We start from the raw sequence: 20,734 nt of genomic DNA on the forward strand, positions 1-20,734 counted from the left end.
CAGGATTACTGCACGTACTGGCGGCAGTGAGCAGCCGCAGAGGTGTCCCTCATTGCTATGGAAGGACTCTGCGCGTCCCGGTCTGCTGCCTTCTATTATAACCTGACCAGTGGATAAAGAACATACTTGGCTAGTCTTCATTAACAGATGTCCCCCGCTATCTATCTTCCAGCAGACCCAGAAGCAAAATTTTCTTTTAGGTTAGAAAGAAAACGCTTTATTTTTTAGCCATTGCTGTCCTTATAAAACCACTTCATGGCCCAGTTCTTCTAAAGTATACTACAAAAGAGTATCCACAAACTGAAATTGTTTCGACAAACACATTTATATTAAGTGCATCAACAAAGTGGCTGGTCCATGCGCATGTTCAGGCCTTATAGGATATTTTTCCCAGAGGCTTAAAGGACACCTTGTACCAGCTCTCCAACTACACTACGCTCAACTTGCTCAAAATCAATTCCAGTAAAATGAAAATTATGATGTTTTTTGTTTTTATTAGCAACATTTGGTTCATTACAAACCTTTTTTTGCTGTTGACGGATCAGAGGAAACAATCCATCAACATATTAAAACATAATCGCGTCATTACACAGACTACGTTTTCCAATACTAAGGCATTGCCCATGCCCCAGATTCATCTCTCGCTCGCTTGATGGTATTTGATTAATGCCATCTAAAAACCGTACCGTGGCCAACACTAAGGAGGTATTTCCTCAACGCAATAGGAGCAACCACTGTTCGTCTGGGTATGAACTGCTTGTCTAAGCCGAAGGATTTAAAGTGCTTAGTCTTAAGGTAGTCCAAGCTGTGCAAAAGAGCCGTGTGTTTTTTATAGTTGCAGCCGCTCCTTACTATTTACAATGGTCATATTCAACTTTTGGTGGTCTCGGCTTTAATCTAACAGATAGGACTTCTTTTGTGGGTATTAGGTTTAATCGTATCCTCATAAACCGAGCTCTAAAATAGCTGCTAGGAAATGTTATCAAATATTTTGGGAGGGACCCGAAATGCCGGGATTCATTTCTCAAATGGTAAAAAATGTTCCTTCCTCCTGAAGTAATAATCCAGTCTGATCTCCATAAATTGACTTTAAGCCTATCTGGGTCACTTCTGAGTTAATCTTCTGAGGAGCAAACGCTATCAAGTAGGGCCCTACTTTAGAACTTTTTTTTTTTTAATCCCATTGTGAAAATTCTACCCTGGCCCCCGTCCATTTCTTTTTTTCAAAATGCCAAAGATTTGGCGATGCCTCATTAAGATACATTTCCTATACAAGTCCAGTGAGGACCACTCAACCCACGCCCTCAGGGATATCAGTCCCAGTTCTCTCTGAATGATTTGAAAAGGGGTCGCCCGATGAAGGTTCAAAACCTTCTTCCAGAACAGGCCTTCCAACAATGCCCACAATGAGTCTGAATATGAAATGCACCCTCTGTGCCAGTTAGTGTAGCTGTGACCTTAAGTTTGTAAAATTCAACAATTGAATCATCGAGAAGCAGCAGTATTTCTTATGTAGGAGCCTAGCTTGGTTTGCCAACATCTTTGCTTTTGCCCTTAGTTCCTTTTCTGTGTTGGCTTCGGTGGTGCTCGTATTAATCAAAACACCTAAGAATTTGAACTCTGCCACTTGCTCAACGCGGGTTTGGCCCAACCACCACATTGGTCCAGCTCTAGTCCTATGCTGTGGCTTTTCCAAGAACAGAATTCTGGTCCTTGCCCCATTTATTTGCAGGTTGTTTGCCTCCACATAATCCTCTAGTTGCTTTAAAGATCTTTTCAGACTGATTGCTGTCTGATCTATCAAGACGAGATCATCTGCATATAGCAGGCAACTATTTTTACTGTTGCCTATTCCTGGTGGAAACGTTTTTGGCCTTTGCTAGGCTATCGCCAATGTCTTAAACAAAGAGGTTAAACAGTGCGGCTGCTAGGAGGCAACCCTGTTTCAGCCCTCTAGCTGTCAGAATTTCCTCAGAGACGACCTTCTCTATTTTACCTAATCCGTGTTGAAGTCCCGGAATGGAGTGCATGCAGCTGCTTCTGCAGGTCAACAAAACTGTTCCCAGTTGACGAATTTGCCCCATAACCTGGATCTGCTTACACTATAGAAATCCAAGTGGCTGGCCTATACAAATGATCTGGCCTTCGTAGATCTTTTTTTCCCCCCAGCGGCTTAAAGAACACCTTGAACCGGCTCTCCACCTACTCTATGCTCAACTCAATCAATTCTAGTAAAATGAAAATGTTGATTTTTCTCTCCTAAACTCAGAAAGGTGAGACTGTCGCAATGGACGTTAAACTCGAAAGTAATTGAATTTGTTCCCACTTATAAATACCTGGGGATTTGTCTTGATACTAAACTCAATGGCAATGTCCACTTGGAACAACTGATTGCCCAGGCACCTTAATACATGGTTCACCCCAGCCCTTCAAATACTCTGTACAAACGTGCTGCAGAATCTGCATTGAGAAAGGATACCACAGACGCCAATAAAAAACACTTCACTACGATAGCAAAAGATAAACGTCCTATACTCTATGCAAAAAGCTCCACCTTTAATGCTTGGACTAATAATGCCAAATCACCAGAGAGCTCTTCAACATATTAAGGGAATTGGATTCTCCGGCGCCTTTGCAAATGGCCCTTCAGGCTCCCCCCCGCCCCCCCCCTCCCCCTGGGCCTAAACTCCTCCTGACTCAAAACATCAAAGAATCCTTCAACTTCAACCCGATCCCAAACTTGGAGGTAACCAAAATAATAAAAGGCCATAAACCAAGATGCCGTATGCCTGGCAACAGTCATAAAGGAGTGTGCAGAAGCACTTAATCCATTCATTACCTCTCTTAAGATCCTCGTTTTTCAACAATTCCATACTGGCCAGCGTACAAGACGCTTGGGTCCTTCCACTACTAAAGAAACCAACACTAGACCCTAACATCCCCACCAACATTCCCCCAACCGTCCCCTTCCTACTCAAAATTGTAGAACGAGCCACCTACTTACAAATTCATTCGCACTTGGAGCTCAATAACCTTCCAGGGCAAGGCCAATCGGGTTTCCATCCAGGTCACGGTACAGAATCAGCTTTCCTAGATATAAAGAATCAAATGGATGCCCTCAAAGATGACGGCAGAATGGCTCTCCTTCTCCTGCTGGACTTCTCCATGGCTTTCATCTGGCTGATCACCAAATCCTCTGCGAACACCTTACTTCAGCTGCAAACTTCTCCACCACAGCGACCACCTGGATTACCTCTTTCCTTACCAACAGAACGAGTTTTCTCCCCCACAGCCTCCGCTCACCCTTCCCCAGTCACTTGCGTGGTCCCACAGGGCTCCTGTGACTCACCTACTTTGTGCAATGTGTTTACAAAGTTGCTATTTGATCTTCTGGACACTCAGGGCATTTTCTACACTAACTACGCAGACGATCCCAAGATTCTCCTACCCATTACAGGTAACTATTCCACTGACACAAACACGCTAGAAGCGGTCTATCACGCTATCCAGACTTGGATGGTGCATCACTCACTCTGCCTATAAAACAGAGTGCCTCTTGACTGGACCACATGCTCGTCTAAAACTGGACGAAGCCTTCAAATCATTCATACTCTTACGTCCCGTTCCCCTTTACCTCCATACTGCATGGGCATCCCTTCCAAGGGATGGGAGATGGAACCTTTTTCACCAGAAAAAAACCTTCTTCCCCTTTAAATTTAGAGGAACACGGGGGGGGGGGGGGAGGGATGAGGTACTGCCATGGGAGTGTTGCGCTGCCCTGACTCTGCCCTCCAGTGCCACACCTCATTCTCCTTTTCTGTGTCGACGGGAACGGGACAAATTCACCAGCGCTCCTGGGTTTGGCTTCGGCCATGTAATTCCACGCGCAGATACTTCTTCTGTCTCTTATCATACAGGTACTCGGTCCTCCGGGGTCGCGCTCCTCCTCCACAGGGTTCAGCGGGTGTCCATCCTGCGACGGGCTCTTCCCAACTTCGGACTCCCATGACTTCTGCCTATGTTGCCTTGACCCAAACCACGGTTGGCAAGCTTGTACAGCGTGCAACGCCCTGTCATCGAGGTCTCTGAAGAACAGACTAGCCGGGTGGAGGGAGCTCTTCCAGAAGTCTCCTCCAGAGTACCTCGTGAAACATCGATCCAGGCCCAAGGTAGTGCCTCTATTTTCCATCGCACACCGCAAGGGAGACTCCTTTCAAGGACTCGCCCGTGCGGGAGGGACCATTCAGGTCCTCGTACCAGCACATGCACTGAGGCTGCTTCAGGGATCCTCCCGGTGACAGTGTTGAGGGACCGGAAGGTTCTTGTACCGTGTCTTCACCCGAGGGGCTCCACCCTTGTACCGGCAATACGTCCGAGGGGGCGCCTAAATGCAGCTCTTCCAGCCCCCGGGCCGAGGGTGTCTCACCTACCAGGCCTAGGCCTGAGGAGCAGTGTCAGACATCAGCACTCTGAAGCCATTCCAGGAGTTCGGCGAGGAACGAGTGTCGAGGTGGGACTGGCCTCAACCAGGTACCTGGCCTAAAGCCTATCCTTCATTTGCAGAGGGCAGGTTCCCGCTGCGTCCGTATGGGCAAGGTATGCAGCGGCGCCAGCAGCCTCCCACTACCCCATCTATATCCCCTACCACTCCTCTGGCCTGTGAAGACCGGTTCTTTGAGAGGTTCCTCGGGCTCATGAAGTCCCCTCGGATGGGAGTTATCCTCACGGATGCCATCAGGGACGTGCTCCTTCCAATGCTTCCAGCACCTCAGGCTCCTCCGTCGGTGCCCCTGGCCAGCCTCTGCCTCCGGCCCTCCAGCCGATTTCCTCAGGCGGTTCCGTACCAGCCTCCGGTACACCATACCCCAGCCGCCGGCTCCCGCTTCTCCCCCACCATTGCAGGACTCTCCTGATCCTCAGGACACGGATGAGGAGGAGGACCCGGACATGCCCTCATCAGCCAGGGCCTTCCACGAACATCTGGCAGGGCTGGCGGAGTACCTGGGCCTGCCTCAATCCCAGATCGAGCAACCAGCAGATGGGGTCCTTGCTGAAGTCCTCACACAGAGCCCCTCTGCCAGAACGAGAATTCCACTGCAGAGTGATGTAGTCTCCCTGGCCAAAAAGGGTTGGCTCAAGCCTCAATCTGCCCAGCCGGTCAGTCGACGCCTGGACGCCAAGTACAGGCAGATGAAGGGGATACACTCTTGCTATCGGCCCATCTTCAGCCACACTCCTCAGTGGTTGCTGCAGCATCACTATACTCCAAGCCTCAGTCGTCCTCCACTTCCTCCTCTACACGCTGCTAGGCCAGGAGAAGATGATCTTGGAGCCTTAAGGGAGGAAGCTGTATTCCAACGCGTCCTTGCATCTTTGGCGCGCCAACGTCAATGCATTGCTGGCTGCCACCAACCAGAGGTTATGGCGGGAAATTACAGACTTCCTCCCAGAACTCCCTACGCAGAGCCAATCGCGTTTAAAGGCGAGACTGGCTGAGGCCAAGCTGGTGGCGCAGGACCTCATGGAGTCCACTGTGGCTCATATTCGTGTATCGCCACGGACATGAGAAGGAAAGCCTGGCTCAGTGCAATGAAATTCAACCCGGATATCCAGGAACGCATCTTAGATCTTCCGTTCGAACGGGGTAACCTCTTCCACTCCACAAACGGACAAGGAGCTGGACAAAAAGAAAAACAGCTCACAAATGGCCAAGTCTTTATCCATCTTCACAAAGACACCCCCAAATCGTACACCCAGTCACAGCAGCACTCCGACAAGGGGCGTACGTACGGAGGGTTCCGCGGCTTCCAGGAACGAAGGTCCAGGCAGCCAGACCGCTCGCTGACTCCAAATCGGCGCAAGCAACAAAAAGGGGAGGGGAGGATAAGGGCTTTTTCCAGTCCCCTCTCCCCCTCCTCCGCAACAGCCTCTGAAGGAAAGAAGGCCTGACACGCCCCTTCGGGTCCACATGTCTCCAGTGGGGGGGGGCAGGCTTGCTCTCTCTGCACATTTTTAGCACCAGAACTTCGCGGACCCCTGGATCCTCTCTGTAGTATCCACGGGGTACCGCTTACCCATTCCAGCCTCTTCTCCCTCCTCCCCTCCACTTTCTCAAGTTGGGACAGCAACTCTTCTGGCAGAGATCTGCTCGCTCGTAGATAGCCGGGCCATGGAGAAGTCCCAGCCTCCCAGAGAGGCTTGGGCTTTTACTCCAGGATTTTCGACATTGAGAAAAAGAACCAGGCGGGCCTGAGACTTGTGCTGGACCTTTCCACCCTCATCCTCTCCTTACCTCTACAAAAATTCAAGATGGTTACGCCAGCTTTTATAGCAGAGACATTGTGCAAGGGAGACTGGATGTTCTCCCTGGATCTGAAGGACGCGTCCCTACACGTCCCGATTTGGCAGCCCCATCGTTCTTTCCTACAGTAAAGGATCATGGGCTACCGTTTCCAATACAAGGTCCTTCCTTTCGGCCTCAACTCTACCCCCAGGGTCTTTACCAGACTCATGAATACTGTGGCTGTCCTCCTCAGAGCGCAGGGCCTCCGCATCTACCCATACCTCGATGACTGTTTCGTCAGGGCTGCATCTCCAGAAGCGGTTCACCACTCTTCCCAGGTCCTTATGAGCACACTGCACGATTTGGGCTTTTCGCTCAATCTCAGGAAGTCGCAGCTTCAGCCCACGCAGACTCTGACATTCTTGGGCCTCATATGGGACTCCTGCTCCGAGCAGGTGTTTTCGTCTGAGGACAAGATCACGGCCATCAGGAGGGCCACAACTCACTTCCTCAGCATAGAGGTGACCTCAGCCTGGTGGTGCCTGGGTCTCTTGGCGGCGGTCCAGTTAGCCGTCCCACACACGAGACTGAGGATGTGGAGGATTCAGCTGCACTTCTCGGCTTCATGGAATCAGGAGCGGGGCTCTCAATCTGAGATGCTCAACGTTCCTCCATCTCTCCGCCCGGACCTCACATGGTGGTCCAGGGCCTGCAACCTGTGGACGGGCAGCCCTTCCGGCCTCCCACCCCGCAGGTCACCATCCCCACGGACTCCTCGCTAAAGGTCTGGGGAGCCACCGTGGACGATCGCTCGGTCCCTGGCACCTGGACTCGACAGGAGCAGGAATACCACCAATTGGTTGGAGCTGAACGCCATCTGTCTAGCGCTCAGAGCATTCCTTCCACTACAGCGGCAAGGTTGTCGTCCTCCAGATGGATAACTTGACCAGTATGTACTATGTCAACAAGCAGGGAGGCACCAGATCCCTCCTCCCCCTCCCCCACTGTGCAGACTGGCAATCAGCATGTGGGATTGGGCCCTGCAAAACATCTACCTCACGGCAGTCCACCTTCCGGGTGAAACCAACCTGGAGGCAGACAGGCTCTGCAGGTTGGGAGCAGACAATTAAGAGTGGCAGCTAAACCACCTCGTTTTTCAGGAGATCTTCAACAGATGGGGTCTCCCGCAGGTGACTCTTTTTGCCACCTGGCACAGCAAGAAGTGCCATCAGTTTGCCTCCTGGCAGCGACAGGGCCCAGGCTCCCTGGGCGCTGCATTTCGTATTCAGTGGAACGGCATGACGGTGTACACCACCTTGCCCACTCTGCTGATTCGCAGAATGATTTGCAAGATCAAGGAGTCTCGCCAGCTCAATATCATCCTAATCGCTCTCTGGTGCCCGGCCAGGTCATGGGTGTCGTAGCTGCTCAGCCTTTTGGAGATGCCTCTGATTCACCTTCCAACGGCCCCAGCACATCTACTGGCACAGCAGGGGGGCAGGGTCATCCACCCTGCGCCACAGAAACTAGACGGCACAGCGTGGTAACGCTTAGGCACCTCAGCCTCTCAAAGGCTAATCTGGAAATCATACAGGGCGCAAGTAGCAAGGCTACCAGGGCCCAGTACAAATGTAAATGGACCAGGTTCTGCCACTGGGCAGGCTCCAATGAAATCCACCCTCTGTCATGTACTCTAGATGACGTGCTCTCCTTCTCGCCCACTCGGGCGTGCAGGTGGACACCTGCCGCACTTACCTTGCAGCCATCGGGGCTTACAGGAATTCGGAGGAGGGGGTCTTCTCCTCCAATCCGATTGTCAAGAAACATTTGACGGGGCTCGTAAGGCTCCACCCTGTGTGGAACCTGAATATAGTCTTTGGCGCCCTGCCTGGCGCATAAACCGTTTGAACCAATGGCCTCCGCGGACATCAGGCTGGTCTCCATTTAGACGACCTTACTGGTTGGCCTCATCTCAGCTCGCAGAGTCAGCAAAATCCAGGTGCTGGTCGCCCCAGAACCATATACTACCTTTCACGAGGACAAAGTAGTCCTGCGGACACACCCAGCATTTCTGCCTAAGGTGCATCTGCTTCCCATTTGAACAAGGAAATGTCCTTCCTACATTTCGAAGCACAGAGTTCTGCACTGCCTGGATGTCAGGTGTGCTCTGAAATTCTACCTTGACAGGACCAAGGGCTTCCGCAAATCAGACGGCCTGTTTGTCACTTTTGGAGGTGCAGGACCAGGCTGTCATGCCTCCAAGGCCTCCATATCCCGCTGGATGGTGTTGGCCATCAAAGAAGCATACGTGTGCCAGCACAAGCCGCTTCCGGCTAACATGCACGCCCACACAGTCGGGGCCAAGGCAACGGCCATCGCATTCCAGCGCCATGTCCCTTGGCAAGTTATAATCCGGGCAGCCACTTGGGCCACTCCCTTGGCTTTCTGCAAGCAATACGGTTTGGATGCCTGCTCGCTCTAGATCGGGAGCGGCTTTCGTTAAGGCTGTTCTCAGGAGCCTATTTGCTTAAGGGGGGGTCTCCTCTCCACCCTGGGGCTACAGTTGTAATCGCCCATGCAGTATGGAGGAAAGGGGACAGGACGTAAGAGTAATTATAAGTTGCTCACCGTAGTGACTAATGTACCTTAGTCCCCTTTCAGCCATACGTCCCACCACCCTCCCCCCTAATAATACTTGTGTCATTAGGCAAAGTTAAATCTATTGTCGATGCGTCAATGGGGACTGAGGTGTGGTGCCGGAGGGTAGAGTCAGGGCCGCGCATGCTCTCAGGGCCGCACCAACGCACGTCTCTAAATTTAGAGGAAGGTTTTTTTCTGGTGAAAAAGGTTCCGTCTCTTGCCCCATGGAAGTATGGCAAAAATGCTCCAGTGATTCCCCAGTCTCCCAAGGAGAGAAAGAGGGAGAGGCACACATACACACCATTCCTACACACACACCATTCCAACACACACTACCACATGTATCCTCATTCACACCTTCTCTTACGTGTTCTCATTGCATTCTCTACACAGGCACACACCCACCAAGATCATTCAAAAACACACATCACTTTTCATTCACCCACCAGTCACGCACACCTTCATTTACATCCACTCATTGCATTCTCTCCACCCAGAACATTAAAAAACGCACATCACTTCTCATTCACCCACCAGTCAGATACGTACATCTGACACACACTTTGCACATGTAAAACACACGTTACAAAAAAAAGCCTGCTTACCTTTTTCTTGCAGCTTCGGTCCGTCCTTCCAGGCCCCTTCGGCTCCTCCGTGCTGCTCACAAACAGTAACCAGGAAGCTCTGTTCCTGTATGTGAGCTGCAAGGAAGCCGAGTGAGAAGGGGTTGGAGCTGAACGTGGCATGTGACATGTTGTACCACATGTCGCGGTCAGCTACAACCCCTACGGAGTGCCTCCCCGGCCCAGCCTTCTCCCTGATGGCCCACTGCACCAGGAGCACTAAAGTTGGGGTTGCAAGGGAGTCCCAGGGGTTGCAACTGTGGCCCCCCAGGGGTTGCATGACCCGTAGCGCTCCCCATGAAAGTTTGTACAGCTGCACAACTGCTTCTGGGTTGTGCAGTCGCGTTCGATTAATTTCTGAATCTGTATTTTTCAGGTTTGCAGGCCTGCTCCACAAAGCGCTTTCTTGGGCTTGGATCCCTGCTTTCTCACGAGGTCATTGGTCCTGTAGGAGTAGCATTGCCATCGCATGGCCTCGCCGGTACATATGCTAGAGCAGCAAATTAGCCACAGACGTAGCACCTCTTGAAGCTAGAAACCTGACATGTAAACAACTGCAACTAAAAGGCCAAATGGCAAAATGTAATAAGTAGGCAGCGCACTGATCGAGGAAGCTGGCTGCTCGTAAAAGACCCACCAAAAGGGCGAGGAAATCACCGCCATTAAATGTATTGCTGCGAGATCCAAAACGAAGGACCAAGTTTGTGCGACATAGCCATGACGTTGCTTCCTTGCTAGAAAATTCGGACCGGCAAGGCATTACGTTTTGTGTTTGTAGAGTTCAGGGGCACTGCCAAAGGTGAGCAGTGGCGGCTTGGGCTACATGGAAACGATACCGTGGGGATGACTTTTATCCACAACTGCTCCACTTTGCCAAAGGGTGTAGTTTAAAGGATTTTTTTGTACTTCATAATTTCTATTTTGTTTAGTCAACTCTTGCGTTAATAAACAGTGATTAATGTGGTTATATGTTGTTTATAGTCAACAACAGTAGATGGTTGGTATTTATACAAGTGCATGTCCATTACAGAAACTCGTGGGAAAAAGTGATGATTTTACAGTTGGGGATTTTAAAAGCTATTTTAATAAAAAAGCATTTGTTTTCTTCTTTTTAACAGGATTCTCAGCAATAACAAAATAACTGAATTGAAGAACGGTTCTTTTGTTGGACTCGGCCTTCTGGAAAGACTGTAAGTAACTTGTGGTATTCTTTACGTCAAATGATTTTACAACATGTAGCGAGCACACTGCAAAATCAAGTACGGCATGCCTGTTTGACCCTCTTGAATGTTATAAAGTGCTGTGTGCGCCAAATTATGCACAGTTTTGGGTGTAAAAATTCTAATATTTGTTTCCATTTCGCTGCAAGTAGTATGTGATATGATGATGGTGTACAGCTATAAATTTGTTTAACCTTACAGCAGTGTGGTGTATCATTCTGACAAGTGTGCTACCAGCATTCCCCACATAAAACTGTAAAGAGTATTACTTACACCTTTTGACTGTTGTATCAATTGTTTGCCAATCCGTAATCCATATTGCTGGAGCGATTCCCTTCTTGAGTCTTGGGGAGGTCCGATGTTGCACACTTGTTCCAATCCATGCCTTCTCTTCACTAATTGAACTTGTGTTTGTGGTTTGTTAGTTGGAGGATTGTAACTATTCCTGCGAAAATGGGACATTGATTGAAAACTTGATAATTAACATTTTCCCTTGGTTTGCTCTTCGTCATATGCTTGCAAACACTATTTATCTCATGCTGTTTTTTTTTATCGGTTGGGTCAAAATAGTAATGATCCAAAATTAGAGGGGTCGAAGAAGGGGGGGTGTATTCAACCCGGGCCTTATAGCCGCAGTGACTAAAGTGCTGCCATTTGCTAAGCAGTTCTGTCCAAAATAGTATGAAACCTGGTTCGCTAAACTAATGAAACGTGCAGTACTGGGATATGTGGGGTCACGCTTGGACGCCTATTTATTCCAGGACCATATTGGGAATTCTAGAAGAAGGGGATGATGCACTTAAACTGGAGTCTCCTTTGAGCAACAGCAAATTCTTGATTTAATTTTGCTACAACCCGTGCACAAAGTTATGAACTGGAAATCTTTGATACTTGGCATCAGTGGTGGCTGTGTAGGAAAAACAAAAATTTGCTGGAATGTGATTGCGGTTCTGAGATTGTTGAATTTATTTAGTAAATTGCATGGCTAGGTCTCAAAATACAGCTTTTCTATGAAATATACCTCCAAATATGGGAGAATGTTTGTCCATCACTGTACTATGAAACATTCTATTCCTTCCGGGATTGATTGGGATCCTCACACCTCCTCTTGGATTGATGGCATACATTACAGATTATGAGAAATGTGCCCTGGCAGGTCCAGAGCCTCTCGTGGACACTGCTCTGTTTTTGGCAGCCTTGCCACTTGACCAATATATAAACACTTTTGTGGTGCTCCTGTTTCTTGGACACCATATCCCGCAGGTCTAACAGACTAAGGTTTATTTACTTAGCGGTATGCTTGACTGTTTTATGCCACCTTGCATTTAACTGCCATGTAGATGTCGTCATGGCAGAAGTCTGGCCATGTGTTGATTGGCTGCCATGATGGCCTGATCCCTTTATAGGTTATTTGATCTGGTGTCTGAAGCAGAGCAACCAGCCATGTGTTCTCTGGGTGAACATGTGTTACTCACCGAGCCGGAAGGTGTGTGTGACCCCAACCTGGATCGAGATGTAGGATGAGCCGTAGACGTCTCCGAAAACCCAGTTCCCCTGATTTCAAGAATCAGGCTTCCTCTTCAAGAGGGGCTCTTTTTCACGATGTACCACTCTGCTATTTATGTAGGAGCAGACGGAGTAATCTATCATGCAAAAGAGCGGGATTGAGCGCACCGCCAGACCAATGCTGCAAGAGATGCAGAAAAGGATTTGAGTATTATGCCTAACTAGTTTCGTTTTGATTAATTCAATTAAACACAATAGAACTGCCGGTACCTGAGATGGGGTATGTGAGTAGACCTGAAAGGAAATCCTGGACCAGTTTCAATAATGAGAACAAAATCCAAATGGTTGAGAAACGACAGGAAAAAATAATAAAATGGGAAAGTTAGTATAGGGAGGACAACCCGAACGGCACGAGGGACGCACTAGGGCTGGGTTGGTGCATGTCCTGGAAAGCGTTCGTAAATGCACTTCAGTAGAAAGAACTAACAGTCTCTTAGTATGCGAACACAGTTAATTAGGTAGTTGGAGCAAAGGAAGTCCTTGATAAGCAGCACTGGTAAGAATGGTCTTTTAGTCCAAATAGATGATTCAGATAGAACAGGAAGAAAAGGACCAAGCAACGTCGCGCTGAAGCGGATCTCAGCAGATCTTGATCGTAGAGCTGGAAACTCCAGATGGAAAGCAAGGGCGTTTGTGCAAGCGTAATATGAATGAGAACTGGAGTTCAGTTTTGAGCGGAAGTGAAGAACCGCAGAGCCCGTAGAACTGAAGGTTGAGGCGGGAGGCTCCTCTGGTTTAACGGCAATAAAGGAAAACTACTGTGGCAACAAGTCCTTAGGGTAATCCAGATAAGCAGAAACAGAGTACAAAGCCGAGGTCTGATAACAAGAGTTCAGAGTCAAAGGTTCACGCAGGGTAATCCGCGGAAGGCAAATCGTGCCGTAGGTGGGCTACGAAAAGGCACGTAGTAACGTACAATTAGCAGCAACGAAGTTCCCGCAGCTGAAGGCTTTAAGGAACAAGGGGGCGTGGCTTCCGTGTAAGCGAAGCACGTCCGATCAGCTGACTGGCACGTTTACGTGACCTGAACAGTTTCCAAGGCAACTTGTAACGATGCCAAAACGGAGTCCATGGTTGGGAAGGTCTTCGTAAGAAAGCTCTTTGCTGCCGTAGTGTAACATGTTCTGTCGATGATGCAGGATTTCTTTAATGGATTGGTTTTGTATAGCTCCAAGAGCAGATCTTGACATGCTAATCAAGTGGGTTTTTAAATGACGTTATAACAACTCATTAGCTGATGCAAAGATAATGAGCATTTGCAGAATTGTCCCATGCCTGATGAGTGTGACAGTGGTAGCAGGCTGTGTGCATATGTTGGGTGCATTTACATGAGGGGTTGACCAGTCCCCAAGCCTCATCTGTAGTTTCCAGAGAGCACTTAGTTGGATTGTGCCCTTGTTGCAAGAAAGGGGTCTCGAGTCTGTGTGTGCTCCATTTGAACATTTCCTGCAAGAAATTTCATGGATGGAACATATAAGCCTATGTAGAAGGCCAATAGCAACGGCTCCTTAACTGTCCGTCTGATGGGAAGGGGGGTGCCTGTTCCTAGTGTGAAGTGGGACTGCCTTTAGATAAGTGGTGCTCGTCAGTCGTTTGAAGCCTCACAAGGGGTCCATGCTTTAACAACCATTCCCCCAACCAGCCCACCTCAAAGCAATATGTTGGAGAAGGCAGCTTGCAATGATGATGCATAAACAGAAGATTGCTACTGTGTCCTTACCAGTCAATGTGATCCTGTTACAGATATGCAGATCTAATACCCTCTATACCCCACACCCTTATACCAGTTAGCCCCCGGCCCTCCCTCTCTTTCAGGAATACTATGTTTGTCCCACATTACAAAAATATGAAAGGTGAAATAGCTATTGGTTGTCATCTTACATTCGTAATGCAAACTTGTAAAAGTATAGCACCTTTCCTGGCCAGTCTTAGTTATGCTCCTGACATTTCGCGTAGTAGTCTAAGCAGCAGCCTGTTTGTGGCTGCATAACACCCCTATGACAAAGGTTCCTACTCTGATTTAGGGAGAGCACTGTGGCCAAGACTGGGTCAGTAATGCAGCCATCCTCCCCTCCGCCCCTTACCAAACCCTCTCTCGGGGAAACTCTGCAGCTCAAGCCATGGGCAAAAACAGTCTGCTTGGGCTCCATTAATTCACTGTTTTTAATTGAGGCACCAACAGAAACATGACATTATCTCCTTCGGATAACCCTCTTCCCCCCTCCATCCACTTCACTCACTCTGCTGCGGGAGGCAGCTGTGAAGGTGTCATTTATAAATGTATGCGATTTCTTCGAATATATTTCTCCTAATGAAGATTTCACTGAATCCTTTTCACCGAAAAACGTAATCTTATTTTAGATTATTTATTTATTTTTTTTATGCAGTGGAGATACCCCTCACCCCTCCCTACCCTAACTTATACCCTTACCCCACCTATTATGCATTACACATATAGCATTTCCCCTAACATTTCCCGTGAAATATATTCAGTTAAATCTCATTAGGGGAAATGGTATTTGTTAGGGAGAATTCTCTGTTTAGGCTGAATTTCCTAACCTAGTGAGTCCCCCAGCAACTTTGCTGGATTTCTGGAGGTTTTTTTTTTCTCCTGCCAAGAGTGAGACTCTTTTTCTCCCACTCTTGGACATGATTTGTGGTGTTCCTTTGACTGTTAATGTGTTTTATGGGCTATGGGGTCCTTTTCTCCATAGGGTCTCATGTGTTTTTACATTGTGTGTTACACAGCACCCTCCGTGCAGCGACACAGGGGTGCCATAGTGACACCCCTCCATAGACTCCATACCCTGGGACTGACTACTGTCTCCCAGGGCATGTAAAGTCACCATTGGCTTTACTAGTCTGGAAACAAGGGTTCCAGTAAGCTTACCGGTACCCTCTGTTTCCGGACTGCCACACAATGAGGCCCATTCTCCTTTCCTTCTCTGGGCTGTTTGATTCCAGCATTACCATCAGCCAGCTATTTAGATGTTACTTTACTCTATGTAGCAGATAGTCCCATCTATGGTACTGTTTCGTGTGGTTTAGGGAGTTCCTCGCAGGAACGGGTGGCCTTGTCACCTAAGGGGGAGTCGCTCCCAGTTAGGTCCCATTTTCCCAGACTCCGAGGGAGGGTCTTGTGGAGTGGGCTCACAGGCCAGGAAGGTTTTAAGACCAGATGGCCAAGGGACAAACGAAAGACAATGTGGTCCGACCATGTTTGGATACTAGCCACAGTTGGTAGCCAAACGCGGTAAGGGTAAAATAAATTATACCATAAAATAGGAAAAAGTAACTGCTGCCACGGCTTGTACCCTTAGCACTCCTTAAGTAACCAAAAATCCTCTGCGTGTTAGTCTAGGGCCAAACAAAATGGGTACCCCATTGTACAATGGTAAAAAGTTACTTAAGTGATAAGTTACCAGAAGTGGCAACACGGTAACAAGACTAAGGGAAACTGTTTCCCAGTACTGACAGCTTGAAGGACATGTCAGTTTCCCCATGACAAATGAGCAAAAGCCATTGTAGTGATGATTGAGGCTCACTGCACTGCAAAAAGAGCAGGTTAGAATAAAAAAATAAAAGCAATAGTTTGGGGGTCCATAGAAATGGATGAGAAGGTGTTGTAAAGAGAAATCTTTCCTAACACTGGTGTTTCCCTTAACGTTGGTTAATAGAAATCCATAACCAAAGTATCTCAAGTTTGCTTGAGGCGCTACTCTCTCACATTAAAGCAGTGCTCCAGATAAGATTTTGAAGTGGGAGATGTTCCCTATTTTGTAAAGTTGGGAGTAGAAAATTAAGTCCTATTCACAATGGGAGTATTTTTTTATACGCAAGTAAAAATGTTTTAACTGTAAATTAGAAATATGTTTCTAATGAAAACAATATATATCAGAAAATAGTCAATAAGTGCCACTCTGCGAGAACTAACACGGTGAAAGTTACAGTGAGATAAAGTGTGGCTGCAGACTCTCAAGTGGGTACCTTTCCAAAGAATAGGTCAATGGGCCGTGTTCTTTCTCGCAGAGGGGCGCCTATGGACTATTTTTTGGGCGTTTTTAATGAATTCTACTTTGTAGCTAGTTTATTCATGCACATTTAGATACATTGTTACATCTTCGTATTGGGCAATAATATTTTCTTCCTGTTGTACTAAGTGCACTACTGATTCACACCTATCCATGCAGCTGTGTGGGTGAAAGCGAAGGCAGAAGGTCCCTTTTGTCCGTTTGACTCCCCATTTTTATATTTTAGGAGTATTTGCCTATTTGTAGGTCGTAGAAATGTCTGATACACCCCTTATCTGTACGTTTTCCATGACCACTGGAGTATTTTTGTGCTATTAATTATTTATAGACTTGGCTCACGTAGGCGGGGCATGCTAGTCTCCCGTCCCCATGTATACAATTCTGGGGCAGGAACATAGTGAGGTGGTCAAAAATCCAAATATATGTAAAAAGAATAATGTAACTTCAACCAAGTAAAGCAACAGGAAAACAAATACGTTTTTCAAAAAGCGAATTAGCTGCCTATATGAATCTCACTATTCTTAGTCCACAAATCTATTTATTCTCAATGCGAAATATAAACACTAGGCATTATAATTATTCAATGTAAATTCTTTGATCTCAGAAACAAAAAGTTACTAAAATACCAACATTGCTGCTTCTTGGGTGGTGTATTCATGTTTACATGGAATATTTCAAACCACTTTTCAGAATAGGTTTTCTCCATGATCAAGTCTAGTCTGGTTTCAGAATATGTTTTGAAATAATTTGCTGTTTTGAATACTTTTACAATAGATTTACTTCCCTATGTAGCTGTGAGGTAGTGACTGTATAGGCTAGGCGCAAGTCACTTGACAGTATACGATGGCCAGCTTACATTTGTCTCCTGTAGGTTTGAATTTGAATTAGATTTTCCGGGATCTGTCCTCTATACTTTGAACGCTTATGTATGCTGTGTTCTCAAAATATGTGGGTGCAGCTTTCACTAATTGCATCTTATTTTACAAGCATTTGCAAAGCACATTGTTCACCCGAGGGCATCTTGACGCATGTGACTTTACTAAGTGTGTGTGCGTGTGTGTGTGTGTGCGTGTGTGTGTGTGGGTGTGGTGTTTTCAGGCTACTTTTCCTGTGCAACATTAATGCATCAGTCTATAGTTTTCAACCTTCGTGTATTTTCAGACTACAGATCTATTATTCCCCTCATGTACAAGGTTATATAAAAACATGTACAACGTTATATTAAAAAAAACGTGCCCTTCCTTACTACACACAAGGGAATGCTGCAGGGGTTTGCCCCACTCCCACAGCGCGGCTGCCTTAATGCACAATATAACGCTAGACAATAGTATTTTGCAACAATACTATAACCCAAGATGAGACTAGACCAGCTTATGTCAATAATTCTATTTTAAATCATACTTAATTTTGCTAAGGCAATTCCACATTAAAGTGGCACCAAAATGCATTCAGTTTAAAATGTAGTTTCTCAATACAAAGTAGATTGGGCTTAGTGACTCACTTTTGCATTCAATGCAGATGGGGATGGCGGGGGGTTGCGATATCAGCAACCGTGTTCCTATTTTCAAATTGCATTCCCCGCAGTTCCCTTTCCTTTTTCATCCCAGACTTTAACCGTGCCAATCTATCTGGACAGTTTGGGTTGGGTTCGGATTGAATTTATCTTTTTAATGTGGCTTCTCAATTTGGAGAGTCACTCGCGGATGCAGTCGGCCTGAAATTATTCCATTAAACACTTTCTTGAGGTGGATTATCTGGAACCCAAATTCCAACATAGAGTGGTCACCCTTCTCCCAATAGGCTGGTCTTTCATCTGCCTGGGGTCAATCCTCCATGTTCATCTCGCCATATTCCATAATCCTCTTCATCTGTCCTATGTGCATGCAAATATATCCTTGACTCACCCACTGCCGTGTAACAGAGGTGACGTTTCCCCAGCCCCAAAGTTGGGAGGGGAAACGACTCCGATTGAAGATAGATTTTGTTTTTGTGCTCTAATTTCGCATTAAAATATGCAAAATTAATAAAACTAATCTTCTGCAATTCAGTGCGCACATTTAGATACTTTGAACGAATGCATTGCGATAACATTTGGCAGTTATGTATTTTTGCTTATTCAAAACTTAGTGCGCTAGATATTTTTTTGCATTCTCTGATGGATATTACTTCTATCTACAAACTGTCCAAATGTTGTAGATTGGAGCTTTAGTTACGACACAGCCATTGATTTAGTGATTTAACATTTGATAACCAGATTCACATCAACAATTGTTTTTCTGATGTGAAATTGCAGATATTTTTCTGAAGGAGGCAGTGGAGGTGCATTAGCTCCTACACTGCTTTTGCTCGATATTGTATGTGTGCGCATGCAGAATGTCTTTTGCCATGCTCAGTCAGTCTTTACCATTTGCATTCTGTTGCACTCCAAAATATATAGTAAAGATGGTCATCGAATAGGGATTATATTTTCACTGCAAATATATTATCTGTACACATGATCCAACCATCTCCATACCTCAGCAGGGGAGGAACAAGTCACCATCGACCGTGTGCACATACCACTGGAGTACTACAGAGGAAAACTGCCACTTCTCAACATGCCTGACAAATAGGCGGCCAAACAACAATTCCAATCACACAGGATAATTATAGATGTTGAGCGCAGAAATGCAAAGCTAAGAGTTAAGAGCGGAACCACCCCCAAAAAAAGCTACTCCAAGACCACAATCTTCTGCATACATCCTCATAGAGAAAGTCGCACAGCCACTTCTCTGCACAGCAACCTGCACATACTTCACCACACTACAACAACCTATAATCCGACACAACAGCACATGGGAATTCGCACCGACCCAAAAACCACACTTCGGGTCAGCGAATGGTGCAAGCCGAACTGGAGCTGCCAACAGGACATCACAACCCTTACCTTCCTATTCCCACCACACCCTAATAACTCCACCACACTTCCCACCCCCCCCCCCACGCCGCCCTTGACCCCCTTTTCTCACACCCTTCTTTTCAGATCCTCCAGAGCACCTGGGGACCACTCCAGTGTGACAGTGCGCGGTACAAGTACCTTTAACAGTAACATGATATCCAAATTATAAGTACAGGTGAGTAATCCAGTTCGTTTCGAGAATTTGTGTTTTGGAGCCCAAGCTGAGGTCTTATGTGAAGAACATATTCCAGGTTCTTCAGGCCTCGTCTTGGTATTTAGAATAACTGAATTGAAAAGAAAGTTTGGGATATCTGCAGCTGACAAAGTTCTGTTGCATTATCAAGCAAAATGTTCTCTAGCACATGTATATTTAATGTTACGCTTAGTTTAAGGGCATCCTCTTAAGCATGGCAATAAGCAAAATGTGAAACCAACAAGCTCTTTTTAACAATGCCTCTTAATCTTTTGGAGTGCTTTTCAGTGCCCAGTTTATTTTAGCCCACATTCTTGGCTCCATTTATCTCCACAACACTCTCTGTATAGTCTTCTTAACCCTGAGTGCCTTCCTACCGTTTGTGAGGGATCATAAATGAAAGCCAGACACAACATTGTCATGTTTTTGGTTAAATACTTTTATTAACCTAAACTGGTTTGGAAAATGCCTCTCTGACCCTGCTCTGAGAGGATTTTCCCTACCCATAACCAAAAACTAAGGATCTGTCTTTGCCAGGATGTCAGAAATCAAAAGTTGTCCTTGTGTCCAAACGGTCTATCCTAACTCTCACATTACAAACTAAATAAAGTGAGAAGGGAAATGTCTATAACCTTTTATTGCAAAAAAGTGCTCATATAACCGCTCCAACATTAACATTCTCCAAGGTAACAGATCCTTGGTTCCAGAGGGTGGTTCCCTTCCCCTGGACTCTTCAGTGGGATGGTTCTAACAGTTATTTGTGTCTCTCATTGGCTCACAACAATCCTGTTGGGTACAAAGTTGTTCAACCTTGTGGCTTCCTTCTTTATAAAGTTCATTCTTTGGTCAATCAATCACTTTCTTGGGACTTCTCTGTAGGGTTGCAATTTGCTTGGTATACTCCCCTTACCCACCATCTCTCTCATACCAGCCTCTGTTTTTCTCTACTGCCCTTACTTGGGACCACCCTACCCATGGGTGGTTGCACTTACGTTCTTCTCCTCTTAGCACTTACCCTGGGCACTTCTCCATGGGCATCAAAGCACTTTATCCCTCCCCCCTGAACTTGCAAGTTCTGAACACTCACAAGGCATATTAGGTTCGCCACACTACTCCTTTATTCTCATTACTTGTTGTACTAGTAATGCAATCATTTATCCTTGCTGTAATTCATTGTATACCCCCCCCTCCCCTTTCCCCACCCTGTTTGCCCTCTGGGCGCTTTGAAACAGTTTTGGAA

The 20,734-nt window shown here is 46.7% G+C and overlaps 1 protein-coding gene across 1 annotated transcript in view; it reads left to right on the top strand.

Moving 5' to 3' along the window:
* The window catches only part of ADGRA3 (adhesion G protein-coupled receptor A3), a 451,503-nt gene that overhangs the window by 64,094 nt on the left and 366,675 nt on the right, over positions 1-20,734 (top strand). The window contains exon 2 of the mRNA XM_069631885.1: positions 10,665-10,736. Coding sequence (XP_069487986.1) covers positions 10,665-10,736 — 72 coding nt within the window. The remainder of the gene's footprint in view (positions 1-10,664; positions 10,737-20,734) is intronic.

This window comes from Ambystoma mexicanum, chromosome 6q (genome assembly GCF_040938575.1).
Source record: "Ambystoma mexicanum isolate Mex_15411 chromosome 6q, UKY_AmexF1_1, whole genome shotgun sequence".
NCBI classification, from domain to species: Eukaryota; Metazoa; Chordata; class Amphibia; order Caudata; family Ambystomatidae; genus Ambystoma; species Ambystoma mexicanum.